Source organism: Salmo trutta, chromosome 3 (assembly GCF_901001165.1).
Source record: "Salmo trutta chromosome 3, fSalTru1.1, whole genome shotgun sequence".
Taxonomy (NCBI): domain Eukaryota; kingdom Metazoa; phylum Chordata; class Actinopteri; order Salmoniformes; family Salmonidae; genus Salmo; species Salmo trutta.
The window spans coordinates 38,156,344-38,180,656 of NC_042959.1; the positions used below are offsets into that span (position 1 = coordinate 38,156,344).

Below are 24,313 nucleotides of genomic sequence, written 5' to 3' on the forward strand. Positions count from 1 at the left end.
GTCAAGCAAACTCAGGCACTGAGTTTGAAGGTAGGCCTTGAAATACATCCACAGGTACACCTCCGATTGACTCAAATGATGTCAATTAGCCTATCAGAAGCTTCTAAAGCCATGACATCATTTCATGGAATTTTTCAAGCTGTTTAAAGGCACAGTCAACTTAGTGTATGTAAACCTCTGACCCACTGGAATTGTGATACAGTGAATTATAAGTGAAATAATCTGTCGGTAAACAATTGTTGGAAAAAATGAATTGTGTCATGCACAAAGTAGATGTCCTAACCGACTTGCCAAATCTATAGTTTGTTAACAAGACATTTGTGGAGTGGTTGAAAAATGAGTTTTAATGACTCCAACCTAAGTGTATGTAAACTTCCGACTTCAACTGTAAGTACTTTACACCACTGCCTTTAGTCTCTATGGACCAGATGGTTGCTGTGTTCAAAACCACTCCCTTAGCAGCACTTCATGACAACTTCTTCAACTGATGTGTATACAAAATTGCATCCATACAGTAAATATGCACTAAATCCTACTTTCAGGAACATTTAGCTATACCTTCAACACTATCATATATTGTGGTGACCGGACATTCTGCTCAACAAGCCGAGTCAGCCGACATCTAAGTAGACTGATCAGTGTATAGAAGAACTGGGGCACAAAGCCATGACCTTGTTGCTCACACCCTGCCAGATAAATGTTCCTTCTGGGCGCCTACAGCTGTGGGGGTCAAATAAACAGAATAGACAGCGGTCTCGTGGGGGTGGGGCGAGTGCCCTGCCATGTCTGTGAAATGTCACTCATTCTGTGTAAACCACTCCGCACCCACCCCTCGACTCGCATCCCCCATCCTCCAGGTCCTCAGAACCTGGGTGCTGCTGTCGCCTCCTGAGGTACTGCCTGGCTGGAAAAGACTACATTTAGACAGAGGGGGGACTGCCCTGGAGGGGAACAAACTGAAAACAGTAAAACAAATGAGGGAATGTTGGTTGGCACCCTGGCTTGGCGGGGGCGGACCCTTCATTAGGGTAGTGAAGTGCAGAGAGCTAGGGTCACCCCCGTGCCTGCTCCCTTCCAGAGAGGCCTTAAAAAGGCAATGTTTGGAGAAGATCCTCTGTTTACATCTGGAGAAACGGGGGCCATTAAAGACGGCAGCCAACCAGTGCCTCACGGCTTGGCAGCTCCAAACCCTAATAGCCCGGGCCGATATGGCCCTTTTCTTCTTCTTGTAAATCTCATGCTTCATGTGTGTGCACTTTTTCCCTCATATGGAGAGGACCAATGACTTATGGGCTTCCCCCTAAAGAATTGTATAAATGGTGTCTTGCCATATAGCGTAGTGATTTTACCCCAATAATAGACATTACTTTTATGCTAAAATATTCTATTTTTCTTATACACATCCATCTTTCTCCAGAGGCCCAAATGTTTTTTTTAATGTTCTTTTAATTGATTTATTTTTAACTGTGCTAAGTTCAAAGAATTGATGGATATGATTAAGAGAACTTTGAGGAAATAGAGACCCAAATGAATTGTGATAAACACCAAAAGGGGTGATACATTATCCGCTTTACTCAGACCTTGACACATTCTACAGCTTGTTAAGATTTGCAGCATACATATACAGAGATATACACTTTTACACAGTTTATTAAGTACACCTATCTAGTACCGGGTCGGACCCCACTTTGCCTCCAGAACAGACGGAATTCTCCGGGGCAAGGAAACTTTGCTCAACTGGTATCAAGGGACCTAACGTGTGCCAGGAAAACATTCCCCACAACATTACACCACCGCGACCAGCATGTACCACTGACACCAGGCAGGATGGGACGATGGACTGACTCATGACGCAACAGGTACAGGGATTCATAGGACCAGGCAAGGTTTTTCCACTCCTCAATTGTCCAGTGTTGGTGGTTGAGTACCCAATGGAGCCTCTTCTTCTTGTTTTTAGCTGATAGTGGAGTGTAACCCGGTGTGGTCCTCTGATGCTATAGCCCATCCGTGACAAAGATCGACGAGTTTTGCATTCCGAGATGCCATTCTGCACACCACTGTTGTACTCCACCGTTATTTGCCTGTTTGTGGCCTGCCTGTTAGCTTGCACAATTCTTGCCATTCTCTTTTGACCTCTCATCAACTATCTGCTTTCGGCCACAGGACTGAGACTGCTGGCACCGACAATCAGACCATGCTAAAAGTCGCTTAGTTCACTCGTTTTGCCCATACTAACATTAAATCGAACAGTAACTAAATGCCTCAATGCCTGTCTGCCTGCTTTATATAGCAAGCCAAGGGCACGTGACTCACTGTCTGTAGGAGCAACCATTTTTGTGAATGGGGTGGTGTACCTAATAAACTAAGTGTATATGAGTAGCACTGTAGACAAAAATTCACCTTTATTCAAATAACCCACTGGGCACAGACGTCAACTCAAAGTAAATTCCATGTTGGTTCAACGTATTTTCAATGTTTTATTCAACTAGTGTGTGCCCAGTGGGAACCTGTGTCAAGAAACATAGAACATCTCTGTCTTTTGATCCCATTGTCCATTCATTACCTCTAAAACTCAGGTTTGTGGTGTTTTACCTTTCTATCTCTCTCAAACTGTTATTTCACACCGCTCAGTTATGTGTGTGAATTGGAGTCTGACCATTGGCATCCTGAATCCATATTAATGGAATAGGGAGCAGAAGCACAGGATGAAACACAAGAAATACTATGTTTCTCAGTTTTCTGTATTTCATTTGAATCAAAAACATTTGACCCTGAAGGGATATTTAGTAGCAGTGAGATGCTGGGTCATTAATAGGGCATTTTGTATAAGTCTAGGTCTAGGAGGGTGCTTGTGTTGTTAATGACTTTAATGTCTTCAGCATTATGTAATACCACGTGGCGTAGCACAGTTTCGCAGGGCCCCCCACAAGGTAGAGCAACCCCTCAAAAAAGTAGTATTTTGATTGTTTAATTCTATCATAAGATCAATGTGATACTGGTACTCGCTGTATATACAGTAGCTCATTTCTTGTGTATTTTATTTGTAATATAATTTTTTTAACTCTGCATAATCAGCAAGCTTTTCACTGTAAAGTCTACACCGGTTGTATTCGGTGCATGTAACAAATACATTTTGATTTCAGATGATTTAAATATGTAATACAAATCTCCAAACTTTTTGTTTTGTTTTATGGCACTATTAATTGCTCCAGGGCTAATTTCTTTAGCATTCTGTCGTGTTTTTCTAGATTTAGAACATAAAACAACATTTGTAAAGCAAACATTATTCCTTAGGTCTAGCACAGCAAATACTTCAATTGTTTAAGCATATGTTGCTGAACATAAATATTTTTTCAGAACATTGTAAAAATAAATTGGTCTTAAGGGGGTTAGCCATCAGCGACGGAGTTGACAAGCCACTGACAAGAGTTGACAACAGATACTCAAAACAGACATATTTTTGACTCTAAAAATCTAAGTTCAATACAAACATTTGTAAAATATATCAAATTATTAATTTGAAAATCCTCAATAAAAACATATCCATTCTATCAGATCTTTCAGCCCTCTGACGGAGTTGACGTTGTACAAAAGTGATAGAGTTTTTTGTTTTATGGACTTGACAAAAATCATATTTTCTTCTTCATTCAAGTGCAATACACAGTAGCAATTATTTTTTCGTCTCAATTGCTTTATGAGTCTAAAATGTAATTAAATGTAACATATTGTATTTGAACCAAAGTTCATATTCTATCTTAATCTATCAGGCAGATGGAGTTGACAGTTTATGGTTGTGATGGTGATTCCAACATTGTTTGTTTAAATCTATCAAAAGTAGATAACTTTACAGACCATGAGTGGTCTTGTTACACATGTAATGAGGACATGAATAAGGGGTCCTTATGGTATAGCTGACCCTGCTCATTCCTGATTAATTTAGGATTTTAGACGAATCTGACAGAATTAACCAAATCTCCAGACACATCTTTTAGGAATCACAGTTTTGAGATAAATATTCTTTAAAGTCACAGGGGGCTATTGCAAGAAAGGACATAAGATAATATTTCAGTTAATATCCATTATTGCCAGTTTTTTTAAACATTTTAAACACTTTTTGGGAGAGTTTGAAATTGCAATCCTTTGCTCTGGACAAGGGCATATCCAGGCATAGAGCTGACATGGAAATAATATTGAAAATATTTTGAAAATTCAAAAAACAAATATATATTTTCTTTATAAAAATTCCCCTAAAGTACATTTAAGCAAAAATATGCAAAAAGTATATTTTTGTCAAGTATAAAAATCAAGTTTCCCTGCCGGACAAGGATTGTCCCGATGTTCAAGAATCCCTGAGCTAATTTCGGCTATTCTTCAGATTTTGCCATGACGCTGAAAGAAAATGTAGCAGTTTTAAAGATAATTTCCTGTAATTAATAAAAAGAAATTATGACGTGTTCATATGCTTTCTGGGGGGGCCGACCTCTGGGGGGACCCCAACCCTGCGGGGGTGTGTGCTACGGCAGTGGTAATACCCCTGGGCTTAGAGATCTTTTTCCACATGCAACACAAATACATAAAACACACAAACCAATGGGAATTCCCACCAAGTCCCTCATTCACTGTATCAATGTATGTCACCAACCAGCCCTCTCTAGATGCAATAACAGTATGCTGTTATTGGAAGGATTGAATCATTTCAACAGAGAAGTGATCTTAAAAACACAAAGGGTTTGGGTAATGGGAGAAATACACTTGGAATGACTTTGGTTACTATAGTATGGTTTGACAAGAGGCAGATTTGTGTCTCTACATTCAAGGAAATATAGCTATATATCCTAATCCTCTACCTTTATGTCCTGAGCAGGGAGGTGAGCCAATGTGCTAAAGATATAACTTTGGCCTGTCATGTCAGAATAAGTTTCTACCACAACATGATCCACTCCACGCACAGTCTGCCTGCCTGGGGGAGGGATGACAGAAACCATACAGCCCAGGCAGCAGGATATAGCAGCAACAGGAGAAGATGGAGAGGAGAAAGGCACAGATCCTGTTTGGCTGACAGTCTGAACTCTGGATGTATGAGTGAGACAAGTAGGGGGAAGGTGGGTGGGGGTATGGGTGGTTGTGAACTTAGTAGCCATTCCTTACCCATTGCATTTATGGAACCAAACGGGTCCATCAATTTGGGAGTCTTGAGTCTTCACTGCTGCTGGAACAAAGAGATGGCAGGGCTATATAAGGAAGTGGTTTTCAAAATCAACACTGACGGCCCTTGTTCATTTGCCTTTCTCTGAATTAGCTCTCTTACCAGCCTAGCGCTTCAGCTGTCTTGCACAACTACCAGTGTGTTCCAAAGATATAAGAAATGGAGAAATGAGAATTGCATCATTTCCTTCAGCCAGTCAGACCAATTACAGCTGAAGAATGTAGGGAGAGAAAAAGGGAGTAAAAACACAAACAGGGAGCGATAATAATTAACTGGACTGGGATTCAGCAGAAAGACAACAGGGTCTCAGCCAGGAAATGACAGTCATGGACACTGGAATGGCTAGGGCACCTTCATCACTCTACTGGTTTGAGTCACCCCTCTTTCAACTATCTACACATCCCACAGATAGTGAGCCTGTTAGCCATTCAAATTAAATATAGCCTTGCCTCTGACATAGCTTGCCTGTTTTGGTCATATTTGTTTGAAAAGCCTGAAAATATCTACCATCTACACTCTGCTGTGTCTACGTCTGAAAAGTATCAACAATAGGAAATTGTGTTTATACATCATGGACAAAGTGAGGAGACATTTCACAACAGGGGTCAATTATGAAACAATAATTGGTTCTGGTGGAAATTAAGATATGAATAATGGAGCTGAGAGCTAACATAGATAACACTAAAAGCCTAGGGTTGAGGCGGCGGATGCAGAAAGGGTCTTGCAAGATGTTTGCGTCCCAAATGGTGCCCTATTCCCTCCATAGTGGAGTACTTACAGGGAATAGGGTGCCATTTGGGATGCATTCATGGTATACATGTGTGTGGATTGTCGTTTTCCACAGACACAGGCAGCTTTGGACACATCAACAGGAAAGAGTCCGGATGTGAGGCTTGGTAATTAGGAAGGTGGGTGTGGGCACCAGATCCTGCTCAGGGACATACTTCACCTTGTTTTCTGTATGCCAGGCCTACCCCCCTAAAGTATTTAATATGCAATCTGGGCACAATTAAAGGAGTGTGTGTGAGGTGTTCTGTTGAACATGTTGCTGTACCAGACTTAATACATCTTCAATTACACATCAGTACTTTATTACATTAGGTAGTTACTATTTCAGTGTACAACATTTTTAAACCTTTTGCTAAATTGAAAGGTCAACAAATCCTAGCTCTTTTTGGGAATGGTATACGGAGGTTAATTTGGCCAAAGCGCTGTCACACAGACATACTGCAGGTCCAACATCCCCTCCACAGGAACCAGAGTAGATTATCACACTCTCTCCACAAATCTTCCTCTTCCTGCTTAGACAAGGGAAAAGGGGACAACTGGCCTAGAACATTACACACCTATTCTGTGTCAGAACATATAAATAGTGTGACAAAGACTTACTCCAGACCAGCCACACAACCTTTCTTACAGTACTTGTCTTGAGTCCACTTCAACTTGATTTTTTTTACTGCAGCAAGGAAATGGATTATCCAGATGTAGGGCAGCATTACACTTTAATTGAAAAGCTGGCAATCTAACTCCACTTGGAAGACATATACTCATCTCTGCAAAAACCAGGTGTTTTAGGCCTCTTAATGAAAACACCTTAACCCCTATTTAGTGCACTACTTTTGAACAGGGCACTATATATGGATCAGGGTGCCATTTGGGAGGCACTCTCAGAATATATCGTCTCTTTTTAGTTCTCATAATTTACGGTGAACTGGTCGGTCTCAATAAAAGAGAAGAGGCTTCAGTCCATTCTCTGTGCACCCCACACACACACGACGTCACTGCCAGACAAAGCATGACACACACACAGTGGTGCTCCACTTGATTCAGTTCTCCCTTTTTATTATGTGAAATAGTTTTTTTTATATAAACATATAAAACAAATCTTGGAAGATCCATTAAATACAGCACATCTGTACATGGGTTTTTGTACACAGGTTTTCTGCAGAGCTTAGCGTGTTTCTAGATTAACTTCACAAGCATTAGTAGCCTGGCTTTGGAAGAGGAGGGTGGAGGGAGTCACCCAGACAAGAGAAAAAAGTAGAGCAGCAAGAAGGGGGTTATCACACTTTAAAAGGCTTTTTTAATTTTTTTATATCCGACTCTTAAAGTGCCCTTCAAAAATGTATTTCCTCGACTAACAGGAACACTGGGTTCTTTCACAGTTAACAGATTCAGCATTGCGTGCGTAGTTAAGACAAAATGCGTGTTTGTTTGCATACACCATCTGACTTCCTGTCGAAGAGCCTGTGTGAAACTCAAACATCCAAAGGGTAGGAGAGACTTGGGAACATCGAAGTGTCTTTTTCACTAATCCAGAGATCTAGAAAAGAAGCTTCAGAACATATGGTACATTCCTGTACTGTTCCTTCTCCTACTTCCTCCTGTGTTCCAGTGCGATGCACATACATGAACAAAACTTGGTTGTGCTTCCTAAAGAGAAGTATTATTATACCACATAAGACACACTGTGGTGCTCATGTGTTGAAGGTCATCTTGCTTGGATACTGTCTGCATGCTTGCAGTCGTCTAGAGATGAACGAGACATGCTTTTACGACCCTCACTAGCCATGACCCTTATTCAAAACAACCAGAGCCATTCTTGAAGTCTAGAAATGTGGGTTCAATTAGAGGCTGGGAGAATTCTTAAATTATTGTATGCATGAAAGATGCTTAACAATGAAAGCCATTTCTTTTTTTCTCCTCTCTTTTCTTTAGGAACCGCTTACAGGAGAATTGGCGGGGGGAATTAAATGGTAACAAATTTATTTTGATACCGCCGCAGTTCTCTCTCGCTCTCGTTTTACCAAGTCGTGAGGTAAACAGAACTTAGCAAGACACAGACCAGTCATAATGCACACCTATTGAACCTACCACCCCCCCAACAACAACAACAGACCTCAGGAACAGAGGTGAAGGACTAAAACATAGAAAATACAAATTAAAACAAAGCATAAATAAATTAGCCAAAAAACTATTGGGAAAACGAAACGTCTTTTTTTTTTTTTTTTTTTTTACAAACAAATCTAAGGGCACTTCTAGCATCTAGCTTGAGGGTGCTTCTCTAAAGCTTGTGTCTTTGTCAGCACCAGAGGTAGGTGAAAACACCAAACTCCCGAAAACTGATATTCCTCCATTCCAGTAGAAATCTTGCCAAAACACAAAAAGGGAATTCAAACCCTCAAGAAAAATAACATCTTGTTGAAAACAGAATACTAAGCGGTGCCCTTTCAATTCTCTAAGCTCAGGTACGTGGTTCTCTCTCGGTGCAGATCTCAGATTTCTACAATAACATAGGCATACACACTTCCCTGGGTGCTTTAACATATACGCCGGTCCCCACACATAGTTTCAACATCACCTATACGGTGAGGTAGTGCATGGAAAGATCAACATAGCGTATCTATGAGTACGAATGGCAGGCAAGAGCAGAGCTTTAACTCCTCTAAGGAGCTGTCATTCCCCCACTGAGAAAAACCCTAAACAATGGCTGTGAGAAGACAACCAACCCACTGAGCAGCCTCTCGCTCTCCCTTCATGTAAGGTCAGAAAATACAAAACAAGGCAACTCGAGACAGACACTCCAGTGCCCCCTCCCTGGAGCTCCATTGAAAAATCTGTCAAGCACTGGTTCTCAACATTGGGTGGGTGGGTGCAATGGTCACAGTAGGAGCCTGGCAGGCAGACACCAGGGGTGCTGGGTCTCCACTCCAGACCTCCTCCCCTCCCTCTCAGGTCTCTCCCCCAGTCCGGGACAAAACAGGAGGCACTAGATGTAGTCATCGTCCACAGGTTCGCCCCGTACGTCACAGTAGTGGATGAAGACCACCACCACACGCTGGAAGACACCGCGCCGTGTCTGGCGCCGCTCCGAGATCTCCTCACCGATGGTCTCCATGCAGATGTCTGCCGAGAGCTGGCCCTTTCTCCGCGGGGCGTAGATGGTGGCTGCAGGAGAGACACAGGAGAGGAGGGTTGGTACCATAGCAATTGAATGAGTAGAACGGGCTAGAAACCTTTCACCATGGCAATTTGACTGGTAAACTCATGGGTACACTCAAAATGGCTGCCAGTCCACCCATTATGGCGTCATTGAATGTGGCTAGCACCTTATGATTGACAAGCAGACTCAAGAGTGCTACCGAGAAGGCCCTAAAAGGTGCATTCCATTCTATTCATTTGAATGCCTCAAGAGACAGATCACAGTTCTCATATAACACAACTGACAATGATCCTAGAAATAAGGGAGCAGGTTTGCTAGTCACTGCGGCCAGGTGTATAGCAGGTAGGTAAAGATGGTGACAACTGGACAGGGGAGACGGTCACTCACTGCTCTCATCATCCTCAAAGTCATAGCGTGCGTAGCTGTTGGGATCAGCTGTCCGTAGGGTACGGAGCCAGGGGAAGTCTGTGATCATGGAGTAGGGCGCTTCATCTACCAGTCCTACAGACAGTAAGCACGCACACACACACACACACACACACACACACACACGAGAGAAAGAGCGACAAGCTACATCAGACAGGGCAGAGTAGCTACAACCCCAAAATTACAAGGGTAAAGTGAAGAAACACAATGTAGGTCTTGAATCATGAAAGCCAGAGGGGGACAATGAATGAAGCATGGAAAAACACTAAAGCCGGGTGTACACTACACGATTTTGGCCCCGATTTAGCGGTCCCAGACAAGTTTGAGATCTGAGACAAAAATCCCCATGTTGTTGCCTACTCGGAGCCGACGCACGTTTAATGCGAGTGGGTCGGAGACGCAATTTGAGGGCTACCGATCCAGTCTTTGAGCAGTTCCAGACGTCCCGATATTTTCAAACATGTTTTATTTTATCGGCACAAAATCTGCAACGCTCTGGTAGTGGTAGATATGCAATGAAAATATTTTTAAAAGGTGATCAGCAATAGCCAATAAAAGCTCTCCAGAGGAGCAGCCAGTGAGATGACGTACCACATCACCCAGAATGTGCACTCTCGAGCAGGAGCGACGACTACTACTACTACTACTACTACTAGCATGCGTTTACTTGCAAGCGTGAACGTCTGACTGAAAATGTTTATGATGCTGCTTTGAGCCATCAGCTCGTTCTAGCCATCTAACCACATCCTTGTTTTAGCGAGACAGGGTGGTATCGAGAATCCTCACGACCAAGCGAAGAATCATTTAGTGTGTGACTCCACAGCTGGCCTTAATTGGACTGTTGAGATCCCAGTAGACCAGCACTATTCACATGGTTTATTAATAGAACTGATGTAGAATAGAGTGACTGTAGAGAAGGATGTAGCTATGCTGTGAAGAGAACGAGACCCAGTCTCAAAGGGTTTTAGACAGGACTTCCTCTCACCCTCCAAGGTGTAAATGTCTCGGCCCCAGGGGTAGCTGGGATACTTCTTGATATCCTCTTCCGTCCGCGTAGCTTCGGGGAAGAACTCGTACTTGATGAGTTCCCTGTTGATTAAATGAAAGTGGTTATTTATGTTGGGTTTTTAGATGAAGGAAATGGGCATTGGTCCTTGATCACCAGCCCAACAGTCTAGTACAGTATGGCCGAATAGGGTCAGTAGAGAATCAACACCGCCATCAGCTGGCCGTAGTGAGAATGACACCGGGCCATCTGTTGGAGGAAACAGACTGGCAGCAACCCACTAAATATTCTACTGGATTACATAGAAAAACTGTTGGAAATTGAAACATCTAACCAAATCCATAAAAAAAAAGTAAAAAAAATTAAAAGAGGGATATTAAAAAGGTATTATCAAGCAATATCTGTGACTCACTGGCTGATGTTGGCGATGGTGTCCATCCAGCTGCGTACTCTGACCTTGTTCCTGACATTAGGAGGGTTGCTGAACTCGTGGATGATGGCGATGTGGTAGGGGTACGGCCCACGGAACAGCTTCCTCTCCAGGGCCAGAGAGTCAATCTAGGACAAGGTCAGAGTAGGACAAGGTTCACAAACCATATCGGCAGGTAGCCTAGTGGTTGGAGCGTTGTACTAGTAACCGAAAGGTTGCAAGATCGAATCCCCGAACTGACAAAGTAAAAATCTGTCGTTCTGCCCCTGAACAAGGCAGTTACCCACTGTTACTAAGCCATCGTTGAAAATAATAATTTTTTCCTAACTGACTTGCCTAGTTGAATAAAAGGTTAAAAAAAAAAGTATCATTTAAACTGGGGATACTTCTGCTAGGATTTAGTGAGAAATCATGCTCACATTTCCAGTGGAAGTCATACCTATTGCGCAGAATAACTGTAGTAAGACATATCTGAACTAGGTTCAATGTTTTAAATCCAGTGTAAATTTCATTTGGAAACGAACAGGTTCCAGACAGGAAGTCTGTGGATCTGACTGACCTGCTGCATGGGGCGCATGTAGATGATGCGGTTTCTCTCCGGGGGCATGCGGAGGATCTGATCCAGGACCTGCTCCATGTCCAGCTTCTTACACTGGGCGTAGTCAAAGCGGTTCACTATGGGGGCACTTTCCACCTTCAGGTGCTTCAGCACTCTGCAGCGTGTGGCTGGAGGGACACAGAGAGGGACGGCAGAGGGCCATTTAAATGGCCAAATAGGGCCATTTGGGATTTAGCCTTCACATGACAGAACGGCCCACTAATTATGTTCATTATCAAGCCTTGATCATATATCGAGGGAGAATATAGAAGGGAAACCTACCATGAACAAACATCATCTTGGGGCAGTCCTTCAGCACCAGGTCAGTGATGCCACAGTTTGTAAGGGTGATTCCCACTAGGTTTTTGGACTTCAGCGTCAGCACCTGGATGGCAATAGGGAGGGATAAACAAAGGAAGGATGCTACATTTAATAGAGATTCCTTAATTTTACCATGTATGGCTTCGTTTCAAAATGGCAACCTGGCCTATTTCCTATGTACTGGTAATAAGGTGTCCAATCTATTTCTGTGCCGCTTTGCTCAGGAACAGTGGGTCTCTTCCCAGTATGTGTAGTGGTCCTACCTGTACATGGTCGTCCTCGGTGACCGGGTCGCTGGTGCTGGTGGACTTGTCTGCTGTGCGTTTCCTCTTTACAGTGACCCGAGGCTTGGAATTGGACAACTCTGCATGACAAAACAATAGGAACTCTATGAGAAACTCATTTTTCACAGGCTTTCCTACACTATCAAAGCTATGATAATATGGCCTACATTTCAAATGATCAGCATTACAATGCATTTCATGCTCTGACAGAAGGACCGCTTATCCCGTCTAACCTGACTCAGACACCAGAGGTACAGATGACAGTCTGCTGCGGGCGCGGGTGACAGGTCGCCTGGGGAAGCCATCTCTTAACCCTCTGGGCTGGGGCTCTACGCTGGCCTCCCCGGAGCTCTGACCTAACATCCTCTCACCACGGTGCCCCTCAGGCATGCCCCTCGCCAAGCTCTCTTCAGCAGGGTCCCTGGCCTCCAGCCCCTCTGCACTTGCTCCCTCCCCCAGATCCTGCCTTCTCTCTGGGGTCCTGTCCCCTCCTCCTGCCCCTCCAGATGCTGGGTGGTTGGGCACACTTCGAGTCCTTCCCTCTGGGCCGAGGCGAGCCCTACTGCAGGTGCAGCGAGTCCGGACTGTCCCCTCGTCCCCTGCCCGGGCTCTGGACTGTTCCTCCTGGTTAGCAGAGTCTTCTCTCCAGTGGACGGAGCAAACACAGCCCCCCGTGGTACAGCCTGCCCCCCCAGCAGCCCCTGTCCCTGCAGCAGGCTCCTTGGAGCTCTTGTCTTTGTCAGGGACCTCAGTGGCAGCCTTCATGTCAGCTTTGATCTGCTCACTGGTGACCTGGCAACCCTTCTCACAGCTGGGCTCCTGTAGGGGTGGCCCTCGACGACGCAGGGGCGTCTTCCCTTTACCTGCAACACACAAACACAGCACAGAACTCACAATAATAAAATGTAAATATAAGCCTTAGAAGCCATTTGAGTTTTATGGCAAGGATAGAAAATACAATCTATCATAATTGAAAGAGCTTATTTTTGATGTGAGGAGTAGGGATGAGCATTTGAAATGATTTCACTATTCAAATAATATCCTGAAATTCTTTCGGATAGCCGGATAATCCAAATAAAATAAAACAATTGCTTGATGAATCAGAATGGCGCAATTGCAGAGGGCAGAGATACCACAACAGCAGACAGGCTGCTATTCTCCTGTATTTTTAGCTAACAACAACAACAGTGAAAGAGAAGTCTGACGCTCGCCATGAAAGAACAGATTCTGTTTCAAGACAGCTTTCTGGTAAGTGTTTTGCATTGATCTGTGCCAGGTCTCGTGAAACCTCCCGTAGGTGCGCTTGTCATCGCGAATTGAAGACGGGAAAATAGAATACCGTTGTCAGGGCTGATAGGAGGGCTAAACACGCAGCAGTAGCTCAACTATATTAAAAAGTTTATATATTAAATGTCATGGTCTGTCCTTGTATGTAACAATGTCACATAGATCATTTAATTTAGACCACTTTTACATTATTCTTTTTTAGGCCTATATTAACAATCTAAAATTGAAAACTCACAAGTTAAAACACTACCGTCAGTTCAGATATTTTGAATAACCGTGCCCATCTCTACATTTGAGAGACTCACTAATGTGTGTGGCTGCCTCCTCAGCAGTGGTCTTGCCAGTGGGCTGCGGTGGTTCAGGAGGATAAGTGGTCAGTTGTTGCTGCTGTTGCTGCTGGGGCTGGCCTGGAGCCTGAGTTCTGACAGGGCCCTCCTCATCCTCACTGTCCGAGTCGAAAATCACCACTGGAGGCTTCTTCACCACACACTGAACACCACTGGGACCTACAGGGGGGAGAGACGGAGAGAGAGAGAGGGTGCGGTGGAGAAAGACAGAAAAAAAGAGCGGGGAGCAAGAGGAGACAGAGGAAGAGACAAGAAAGAGAGAAAATAGTAGAGAGAAAAATACATAAAAATGAGAAAAGTCCATTCTCATGTAAACTCGCTGAAATATGTGCCCCTGTAGTGGAGTTAGTTCTGTCCAGACCTGCTTGCTCCTCGTCTGCGTTGTCTGGCCGAGGGTTGGCAGCAGGCTGACTGGGACCAGGGGGTTCCATCTCGTCTGCAGGCCAGGCCTGGACCACGGCCTCAGCCTCAATGTTCTCATCCTGCAACATCCCGTTCACCTCAGGAAGCTCTGGAGGAGAGGAACAGTAGAAAGGTCATGAGTTTGTACACTAGCGGTACATTACACAGCTAAGATCCCAATGTCAGCAATAGTAGCAACGTTGACCATGTCATTACAACTTTGTAACAATAATGTAGCAATGTTATAACACTGTCATGTGGTAAGGTTGTAACAATGCGAGCAGCAGAGTACCCTCGGCCCTGTGTCGTGGTTGAGGCACGACAGCTGCACCCTCCTCGTTGTCATTGTTGTGCGGTGGGATGTTGGGTACATCGTTGTTGTTGTTCTGGTGGTTGTTGTTGTTGTTATTGTCGTTGTCATTGTTGGAGTTCTGGTTGCTGACCAGGGCAGAGGAGACTCCTATCCCAGTGCCAGCACTCAGACCCACACGGGCACAGCCCTGAGGGAGAAACAGAGGGAACACACTAAATGTATTGGGTAAAGTGTTAGGAAATGTAATATTTAGCATTTTATGTAACTGCCTTAATGTTGCTGGACCCCAGGAAGTGTAGTAATGGGGATACTTAATAAACACAAAAAAGATCAAAGACCATCATGACCGATTATTTCTTGAGCAGATGGTCAGGGGGCCGGAACATAATTACAAATAATTTGTAGACTGCAAATTGACCACAAGAAGCCCAAACAGATATTTTGCTAAAACATAATAATTTCAAACCTTGTTTACATTTGTATAAACTATCACATACACTGAGTATACAAAACATTAGGAACACCATCCTAATATTGAGTTGCACCCCCTTTTGCCCAGAAAAAAAGCTTAAATTCTACAAGGTGTCGAAAGCGTTTCACAGGGATGCTGGCCCATGTTGACTCCAATGCTTCCCACAGTTGTGTCAAGTTGGCTGGATGTTTTTTGGGTGGTGGATACACACGGGAAACTGTTGAGCATGACAAACCCAGCAGCGATGCAGTTCTTGACACACTCAAACCGGTGTGCCTGGCACCTACTACCATACCTTGTTCAAAGGCACTTAAATCTTTTGTCTTGCCCATTCACCCTCTGAATGGCACACAGACAATTGAGATATGGATTGTGTATAAAAGGCCTCTAACCTGTCACCTCCCCTTCACCAATTGAAGTGGATTTACAAGTCACATTAATAAGGGATCATAGCTTTCCCTTGGATAGTCGGTCATGGAAAGAGCAGGTGTTCCTAATGTTTAGTACACTGTGTATATCGCTTTATTATGCATGGGAATACTTTGGAACAGATTTCCAAAATTAAAATGACATGGAGCTGATTTGCTGGTGTTTTTAATGCATTTCATGACCAACAATACAATTAAAATAAATAATGTACAAGTAAAATAAATGTTTTGGGGGAACCCTGATCTATGAGGTGTTAACATTATAGTCCAGTCTGGACTAAGCATAGAACTTCATATTCAGTCACAATCCCTGTGTTGTTAGATCACTTCCAAGGAGGTTAATATTATATATCTGGTCCTCAGTCTATAGCTCATTTGGTAGCGCATGGCTTGCAACGCCAGGATAGCGGGGTTTGATTTCGAACACCCGTATGAAGAAAGAAAAACATTAGCACACATCACTTACTGGCTTTATAGAAAACCGACTACTAAATGGCATAATTGGGGCTAAATACCTGGCTATAGGTTCTAGGCCAGGGATGGGAAACTGGCAGCCCGCATTTTGAAAGCCCCCGGATCAATTTCCCAAAATCTCAGTTGGGGTCTCAACTTAAGTTGCACCTTGTGTAGTAGATTTCAAAATGTTGTTTTGCATCAGCAGTTTTCTTGTCATGTCAGTCACTTAGCCCATGTCAGCTAACATTTTTTTGATTATTAAATTAGTTTTGCGGCTAGCTATCTAAACTTGTTAACATGGTCGAATTACTGGCCGGGGGTCCCCACTGATTTTGTTAGTCTCACATACATATATTAAAAACTACAAACATTTATCTTCACCCTACGGAAAAATGTATAGAATTCCAGTAAATTAGCTGTAAAACGGCTCATTTTCCTCTCCAACCCATGGCAAAATGTGTTGAATTGCACAAAATTAACTCAAATGTTAACATTTTCTCTCCGCTGTCATGTGGGGGGCCCAGTGCAGTGGACTTACCTTGGGTGGCTCTCTGAACATCTGGTCCAGGGAGATGAACTCCAGGCTGGGGAGCAGCTCAATGAACTGGCTGAACGACTCCAGCTTGATGGCATGGCAACGCACCAGAGTCAGATCCACCAAGCGACTCCACCGCGAGTGGTCTGATGACAACACAAACACAGTTCTAAATGTCCTCTAAGCTTTCGATGTTCATGAGCCTGAACTAGTCATTTAAGCAAAAAACATCAAATTATCTGTTTCAAAGCATACTGCTTCAGGCAAGGTCCTAAAAACGTTTAAAAAAATAATAATAAAAGACCCTAAAAACCGCAAACAGATGATTTGGTCCATTACCTGTAATCCACTTGTGTGGGTTGTGGAGGTGGGGGCAGTTGTATATGACCAGATACTTGATGGAGGAGAACACCTCGTTGACAGCTTTCATCCCGATGTCTGTGATGATACCTGGGTTTTCAATGACGTCAGCCAGGCCATACTTCACCAGCTCAGAGTGACTCATTTTACCTAACCAAGAAAATACATTACAATCAATACATCTTATGTAATAGCATAACCATAACCTACAGTTAAAAGGCTAGACTTTTTATTTTTATGGAGCATCTTCCTACTTAGCTACATATTTTTATTTAAACAGTTGCAGAAAGTAGATTATGGGGTACAGTAGTAGAGGGGAGGAAAGTAGGAAAGTGTACGGGCTGGTATTCATATCCTTTGCCCATAGACAATGTGTTTGGTAGGTGGATTTCCGCACGATTGATCAATCTCAAAGTCAAAATTGCCTATATCTGAAAAGTTCACAAGAGAGAGAAAAAAAAGTTGCTTTTTGGTCTTAATTTAAGGTTAGGCATTAGGGTTAGCGATGTGGTTATGGTTAGGTTTACAAATCTGATTTTATTACTTTGTTGCCATACCAGCTAGTGACCACTCCGCAGAGCGTTTTGCACTTCCTAACGTTTAATCGAAAAGTAACTGAATACCTCCAGTAACTGAATACCGATGCCTGCTTTATATAGCAAGCCAAGGCCACATGACTCACTGTCTGTAGGAGCGAACCATTTTTGTGAACGGGGTGGTGTACCTAATACACTGGCCACAGTGTATATAACTATAAAATATTATACGTTTTATATAACAACTTAGGCCTTAACTGACTCACACTGCAATAGGAACTCATCGACGTATCCAAGGTGCAAAGTCTCAAACTGGGGAAATTCCAGTTCAGCCATCTTCAGTGCAGAGAACACCCCGTCTTTGGTTAGGGAAGGCTGGATTCGAACTTCATGTAATCTAGATGTATAAATAAAAAAAGAAAGCACTAGCTAAATCTCACTATTCATCAGGTTTATCCATTTGCTTACCTCAATCAGTCAGTTCTTTGCTTACCTGCGTGCAGCAGTGATGATGAGGTAGCCCAGGTCAACTTCAAGTGCATTCTTACAGGCACCAAATACAATAGTGTGCAAATTGCGAAATCCACCTGGGGCACAAAGGGTAGGTATAGCCATTTCATCTAGCATGTTCATGGAATGCATTTTGATGTGCAACATGTCAAAAAAGGATCCAGAATAATCCAATATATTTTTGGCTCTAGAGATTCATTTGCCTCCATGTTTATTTATATTTTTGCATATTGGCCTAAACTATGCCTGGGAACTCAAAACACATTAGTACCTCTTTGAGGGGTGACCTAGCTAGGTAGGTACTGTTTGTAAGTTAGCTGATGATGGTGGTTGCCTGAAGCATGATTCTATCATGACCAAACTAGCAAAATAATGCTGTTTTATTGACAGTAACCTGGTAACGTTACTGGCTCATGTCTAATAGGTCCTTGGGACGTCCAAATGACTTCACCCCATTTTACGTTCAAATTTTAGCCATTAAAAGTGTCAGAAAAACGCTACCTTCATGTACCACATGAGAAAGTGGGAACTCAAAACACATGAACTAGATTGCTAACTCTAAATATGATATTGTTGCTAGATTGCCATGGAATTGATCTAACAGTGGTTGGTTGGCCTATATAGGCTACTTGATGTAATCACCGCAAATGGCGCGTAGCCGCTCGCCCCTGGTGCATCATCACAATTACATACACCATTTGTAAAGTGGTGTTATTTCCTCTATTGACGGTTGAGAAATAATTGTTATACTCGCAAAGCTGAGACAACTCTTTTTTAACAACAGTAACGGTAGTTGTTTTAATTGTGTCCTGCAATTAGCTTACATTTTCGAAATGTCGCTCGACTGTCAGTATGCTTGCGCATATCAAAATGCATCTTTCCCTTCACTCCGTGTGCGAAACGGAGGAGCAGGAGTGCAAGCCAGCAGCGAAACAGGAACAGGTCAGATACTTTCATTGCAGGAAGCAGGTTAACGCACATTACTGTTGACTAAATAATGGTTTTAGAACAAACTTCTGCAGGGACGTTGTATAGCCTAATCACTGACATAAGCAAAATTGCGTCGGTAAGAGGAGGGCAATGTCGGTGTCTGTAATTTTTGGTTTATTGTCCCAGGTCTAGTTCGTGTTGTCATCTATCAAATGGTATATGCTACCTACCTTGCTCTCTCTTCTTGCAATGGCCTGAATCGCACTGGCACACGCACAGAGCCGCACGTGTGGTTGGATAACTAACATCTTGAAAGTGCACGTTGAGTGTTATTTGATGTTTTTTTTTGTAGCCGCAGTGGCAACAATTAGGCAGCGGCACAATTGTAATGGAAAAACTGTAGTCATCTCCATCACATTTTTTAAGACCTTTGAAAACTGAATGCAAGACATTTTAACACTCAAGGCCTTTAAATCAGATACATTAACTTAAGACGTTAAGGAACCGTGGACACCCTGATATTTATTGGACTGGTTTCCCAGACACAGATTTAGCCTACTGCTGGACTAAAAATACCTGCTATTAATGTTCCCTATTGACCATGTTTTTAGTCCTGACTAGTGTTAATCTGGGTCAGGGAAACTGGCCCATTATTGAGCATGACACACACCTTCAGATGTACTGAATTAAATATAATTAAGATGGTCCATCCTTCCTTACCTGACCTCCAGCTGTCCTCCACCACATGCTGGATGAGCCCCCCCAGGAAGGGCACTCTGACCAGCTCCAGCTGCTCTAGGTTGCGGGCCGAGGCAAGGCCCGTCACCAGGGGCACGTACTTCAGAGAGTTGGTGGGGCCAGCGCAGTTCCTCATCACAAATGTCCGCAGGCTAACACACAGGAAGTCTTTGAAGGGCTGGGGCTTGGTGAGGCGAACCCACTTCAGGTACAGGTGTCTTAGCATGGAGACGCACGGGATCTCTGGCACATTCACCCCTGGGATGTAAGAGAGGAGTACATTGAGTTAGTACACCGTGGTGAGTGTCGTTAGTCTGGTAATTATTAATTATGCCATTGAGCACAACAGAGGAGTTGGTGAAAGCCCACACAGATCTGCTACCAGTCTAGGGTGCCATGACCTAAACAGATTGGGAGATATATGCCTAGTCCTTGATACACTCACCGACAAGATGCAGGGTTTGTATTTTGGCTGCGATTGGGATGGTGAGCTTGTTTTCGGGGGGAATGGGGAACGCCCCGTTGCGGTTGCGGAACTTCCCCAGGATGTGGACCTGAGGCATGTAGTTCCAGATTGCCTCCACCAACTCCAGATGAGACGTCTCCACTCCCTGCAGATAGACAAAGACATCTTAGTGTAGACAAACCTAGCAAAACAACATCTTTAGGAATAATACAGTATCATAGCAATGGTATAACTCAAAATGGATCACATCAATATAAAGATATTTATGTCAACCTAAAAGGCTTTCAAGATCACCTCACCTATTTTCTGAATTGAAAAACATGACAGTCACAATTGTTCCTGGCCCGGTCTGTTAGACCCAGACTCACCAGCAGGTTGGGGCAGGCCTGAAGAGCCTCCAGTACTCCTGGGATACTGAAGGCCTCGTAGCCCCGGACTCTTCGGCGCTCCAGGTAGCGGGGGTGAAGCCCATACAGCTGCTCCAGGTCTGGCATCTTCTTCAGCAGCATGAGGAAACTGCAGTCTGTGAATCCTGCTCCATGGCACCAGGCCAAAACAGTTTCAGAGGGTTAACTAAAGAGTGCATTGACACTTTTTTTGTGAGCCCACAATCATTCAATATCACAGAGTATGTATATATTACCTACAATCTTAGCTGCTTTAGACTAGGTTCATTTATGTTTGACAGTGCTTCAAAATCGATGATCAACTATTCTGTACCCTAAAGGATGATATGCATCATCAATATCCTCCTGCTACTTTCCAAACATGCCATGTACCTCTCTGCCTACCTGAGGGCATGTACTCCCACCAACGGCTAGCACATAGGTCCACCACCTTCACCACCCGCAGGTACAGTGTCACCGCTTCCCGAAGCTTCCGAGACAGGCACTCCATACACATGATGTCCTGCATGGGCAGATACCTGCATGAAGGGGGGATAAAGGAGGGAAATATTTACAGCTACCCTATCCTGGTCATTGTGGCAGAGTATCACCTTTGAGGCTCAAAAAAATAAAATGTTAAATTGTAAAATAATCAGATTTTGTAAAAGCACATTGAGATTTACAGTCCAAACAAGGACCAATGATGACATCCCATTGTTATGTCAGAGGGTGAACAGCAACAAAGAACCCTTATGTCCCAAATCGCACCGCATTCCCTATATAGTGCTCTACTTTTGACCATAGGGGTCCTGGTCAAAGTGAGTGCACTATATAGGGAATGGGGTGCCTTTTGGGGGACACCCCCATTGAATTCTGTTCTTTGACACTCACTGACCGGAATATGTGGCAGAGGACCTCATGGGAGAGTTCATTGATGTAGTCCTTGGGCTCCTCCAGTCTGTAAGGATTGGCAGCACCCCCACTGGCGAGCTGTGTCTTGGTGGACTTCCGCCTCGGGCCCATCATGTCCAGGGCAGTGAGATATTCACCCAGAGAAGGTAACAAACTCACTCCCTCTCACGCGGGCCCTGTTATTCACGCATGCACACACAAGGACACGCAAACTCTCTCACTGATGACACTTCTGCAAGAGAACATTTTTTTCCCTCAGTTGTGGACCAAAAGTGAAAGATACTCAAGTCACCAAGCATTACTTGAACAAATAGATTGTCATATTTACTTATTACAAGTTTGCAGACTCAACGACTTAAGATGGAGTTGATCGGCGACTAGTGTGGGCTGACTGGAGCACTGACGTCACATAAAAGTTTGTATAAACACGGGCTATTCTTTGGGTGCTGAAATACGGAGTTTAAGATAAAAATATATTTGACATCGGAACTCCAGTCCACCCACACTAGTCACTACCATCTTAAATCGTGGAGTTAAGTTTAGGTGGCTATAGCAGCCTGGTTTCATAGACTAGACGTAACATAGTAAATGTAAACCTGAGACACTCAAATTAGTATGATGTGTTACATTTGGTATGGTTGGTCGGGGTGGATGGGTGGGCATATAATGCGAAGTCTAGCAAGCCAAAGCTTGTGAGTTCGAATATCATCACGGACAACTTTAGCAGATTTTCAATTACTTTCCACTTTTTAGCATGTTAGTTAACCCTTCCCCTAACCTTAACCCTTTTACCCAACTCCTAAACTTAACCCTAACCCCTAGCCTAGCTAACGAAATGGGTGATGGACATCCATAAAATTAATACACACCATATGAAACGTAACATATCATACTAAATGGAGTGTCTTGGATTTACGTGCCGAATAATACGAAATGCTCCGAGACCAGGTTGGCTATAGGGACCCATGACTGACAAGCTATCTGTCAGGAATTGGCTCATACTAACTTTTTCCATGTCAAATGCTAGCTACATATAGCTCACATGCAATAAGCTTTTCACTTAGCCACATGCCATCTATTGAAGAGTTATTGTAATTTCATAATGAGATCGTCACTACAGCAATACAACTAGCCAATCAGTGATCCAGAATCTGGCCTTATAGGAGATGTTGCATATGGCGATTCTCCTTTAAGCCAAGGAAGGTTGTTATTCAATCTGGCTAGTTGAATGGCTGCTTCCTGGGCTTAAAGGAGTCGCCATATTCAACGTCTCATGTAAAGCCAGATTCTGGTTCAGACAATCAGCAGCTTAACTATTGAGTTCATTCAACAGAGTACCACAGTATGAGTCACAATACCCATAAAACCTAGAGGTCAAACAGGGAGATGGGTCCAATCATTTTTTCCACCATACACTTTCCCCCATAGGGGATTTTAGAAAAACCTTAAAATAAGTGCTGTTTCTCATGTACGTCGCATGACGTTTTGATAACCGTGTAAATATCTCTAGGACAAGGTGACTTTTATCAATATATTCACCTACAATTATCCCAAAATTAATTAGCTGCTAATGTGGCTATCATAAAGATCTACAAATGCCATGAGGCTCTGGGCGAGACTGCAGAGGCTAAGGTGTTAAGAATCTCTGGATTAACTATCCAATGTTAGCCAAATGTAATAAACTGGCTACATTTATTTAAAATGGACAATTCTGTGAACTGTCTTGTGTAAGTTTTAAATTGACACAATACCTGGTAGCAAAGGTGTCCACCAGAGATGACATGCAGGAGCTTGCAGGGATTTGTAGTTTTGCATTTGTCTACTTTGATGCTTATTAGCGTTTTAGAATCAGTGAATAGAGCAGAATATACTGATAAAAGCCACATTGTCCTAGAGAGACGTACATGGTTATCAAAAAGTCATGCCAGGGTAAGCCTACACAAAACACAGCCCTTATTTTAAGTGTTTCTAAAAATCCCTTATGGGAAAAATGAATGGTGGAAAAACGGTTGGAACCATTTCCCTGTTGGACTACTAGGTTTTATGGGTATTGTGACACCTTCACTGTGGGGCTCTATAGGCTGCTTAACACACCAATTAACACAATAGCCAGGTAGCTAATGCTAACTTAGTAGCTTGCTAGCTAGTTGTGTTCATTACAGTATTTCTGCATAAACTGAAAGCCATAAAAAGCCACCAAGGCTTCCTATTACATGACAGCATTTTAGAAGACTAAATAAATCTCCAGCAAACGAACGAAACCCACTAAAAAGTGAGACAATGGACATAAATAACGCAAAGTAACAATTAACAAGCACGGGCCACCCCAAAACACAAACAGTTAGCAATGACTAGCTAGCTTTGTAGCATGTTTTGCTAAGCAACATTCACCTTTCAGGCTAGTGAGAATTCACGAAGAGAGGGCTGAGGAACATTTGATTATTTCCAAGTTCTATACAGGTTCTCGTCCAGTTGGCTTGCAAGCAAGTTGACTCTTCTTTGAAGCTTCCAATCGCTCAATACAGGTTGACTCAGACAGCTGGCTGGCTGGCTGGCTAGCTAGCTAGCTGGCTGGCTAACAACATCCCCACCCGACACCCGTGGAAGTAACTTAAAGCCTTTTGCGGCAGTGGCAAGCACTGAAAAACAGTTTTAGTTATCCGGCGGTTCTATCTGAACCAACCCTTGTCTGAGGACTTGGACCGGGCCTCTCTGTCTGTCTCCAGGAGGTCCGATAAACACAGCATATGAAAGATGAACTCGCACCTCGATATCTGCGCTCAGATCAGAGACGTACTTCCGCCATACACGCGTACCTCAATTTCTGCGCTCAGACCAGAGACGTGCTTCCGCCATACAAACGCTCCGCCCTAAGGTGAATGTACACTAGATAGCGGTAAATTGCCGCGTGCCGCTTAGGCCGCCCATTGTGACTCGCTTGTGGGCGTGCTGGCAGCATATAGCAGCATGTTCGATTGTGCGTCAAGAATTCATCATAGCAAGTTTGTACGAAGGTCTAGT

General features: G+C 43.5%; 1 protein-coding gene across 4 annotated transcripts; it reads right to left on the bottom strand.

The window, feature by feature from the left end:
* Positions 1-7,022: 7,022 nt before the first annotated feature.
* fbxo38 (F-box protein 38) lies at positions 7,023-24,068 on the bottom strand. Of its 4 annotated transcripts, none has more exons than XM_029733861.1 (21): positions 23,684-24,068; positions 21,276-21,468; positions 20,786-20,919; positions 20,363-20,529; positions 19,974-20,139; positions 19,511-19,786; positions 17,844-17,937; positions 17,617-17,747; positions 16,794-16,964; positions 16,458-16,600; positions 14,543-14,750; positions 14,210-14,359; positions 13,807-14,007; positions 12,448-13,077; positions 12,194-12,294; positions 11,892-11,994; positions 11,571-11,737; positions 10,994-11,139; positions 10,561-10,664; positions 9,537-9,650; positions 7,023-9,154 (listed from the first exon to the last, which is right to left on the bottom strand). In XM_029733861.1, the coding sequence occupies exons 2-21, from the start codon at positions 21,404-21,406 to the stop codon at positions 8,976-8,978; spliced, it is 3,516 nt and encodes a 1,171-aa protein (XP_029589721.1). In that variant the 5' UTR covers positions 21,407-21,468; positions 23,684-24,068; the 3' UTR covers positions 7,023-8,975. The 4 variants fall into 4 exon arrangements, with proteins under 4 accessions (XP_029589721.1, XP_029589710.1, XP_029589730.1 ...); XM_029733850.1 differs by having other exon boundaries at positions 21,276-21,521; XM_029733870.1 differs by having other exon boundaries at positions 20,363-20,526; positions 21,276-21,524.
* Between the last annotated feature and the right edge of the window lie 245 nt (positions 24,069-24,313).

What these genes read in the sequence shown, in the direction of transcription:
- fbxo38 (XM_029733861.1), bottom strand. Translation starts at nt 21,406, where the DNA reads ATGATGGGCCCGAGGCGGAAGTCCACCAAGACACAGCTCGCCAGTGGG. An exon ending in GGAGGCAGCCACACACATTA is followed by an intron (nt 13,078 to 13,806) that starts GTGAGTCTCTCA and finishes TGTGTGTTGCAG; the next exon opens with GTAAAGGGAAGACGCCCCTG. An exon ending in AGACATTTACACCTTGGAGG is followed by an intron (nt 9,651 to 10,560) that starts GTGAGAGGAAGT and finishes TACTGTCTGTAG; the next exon opens with GACTGGTAGATGAAGCGCCC.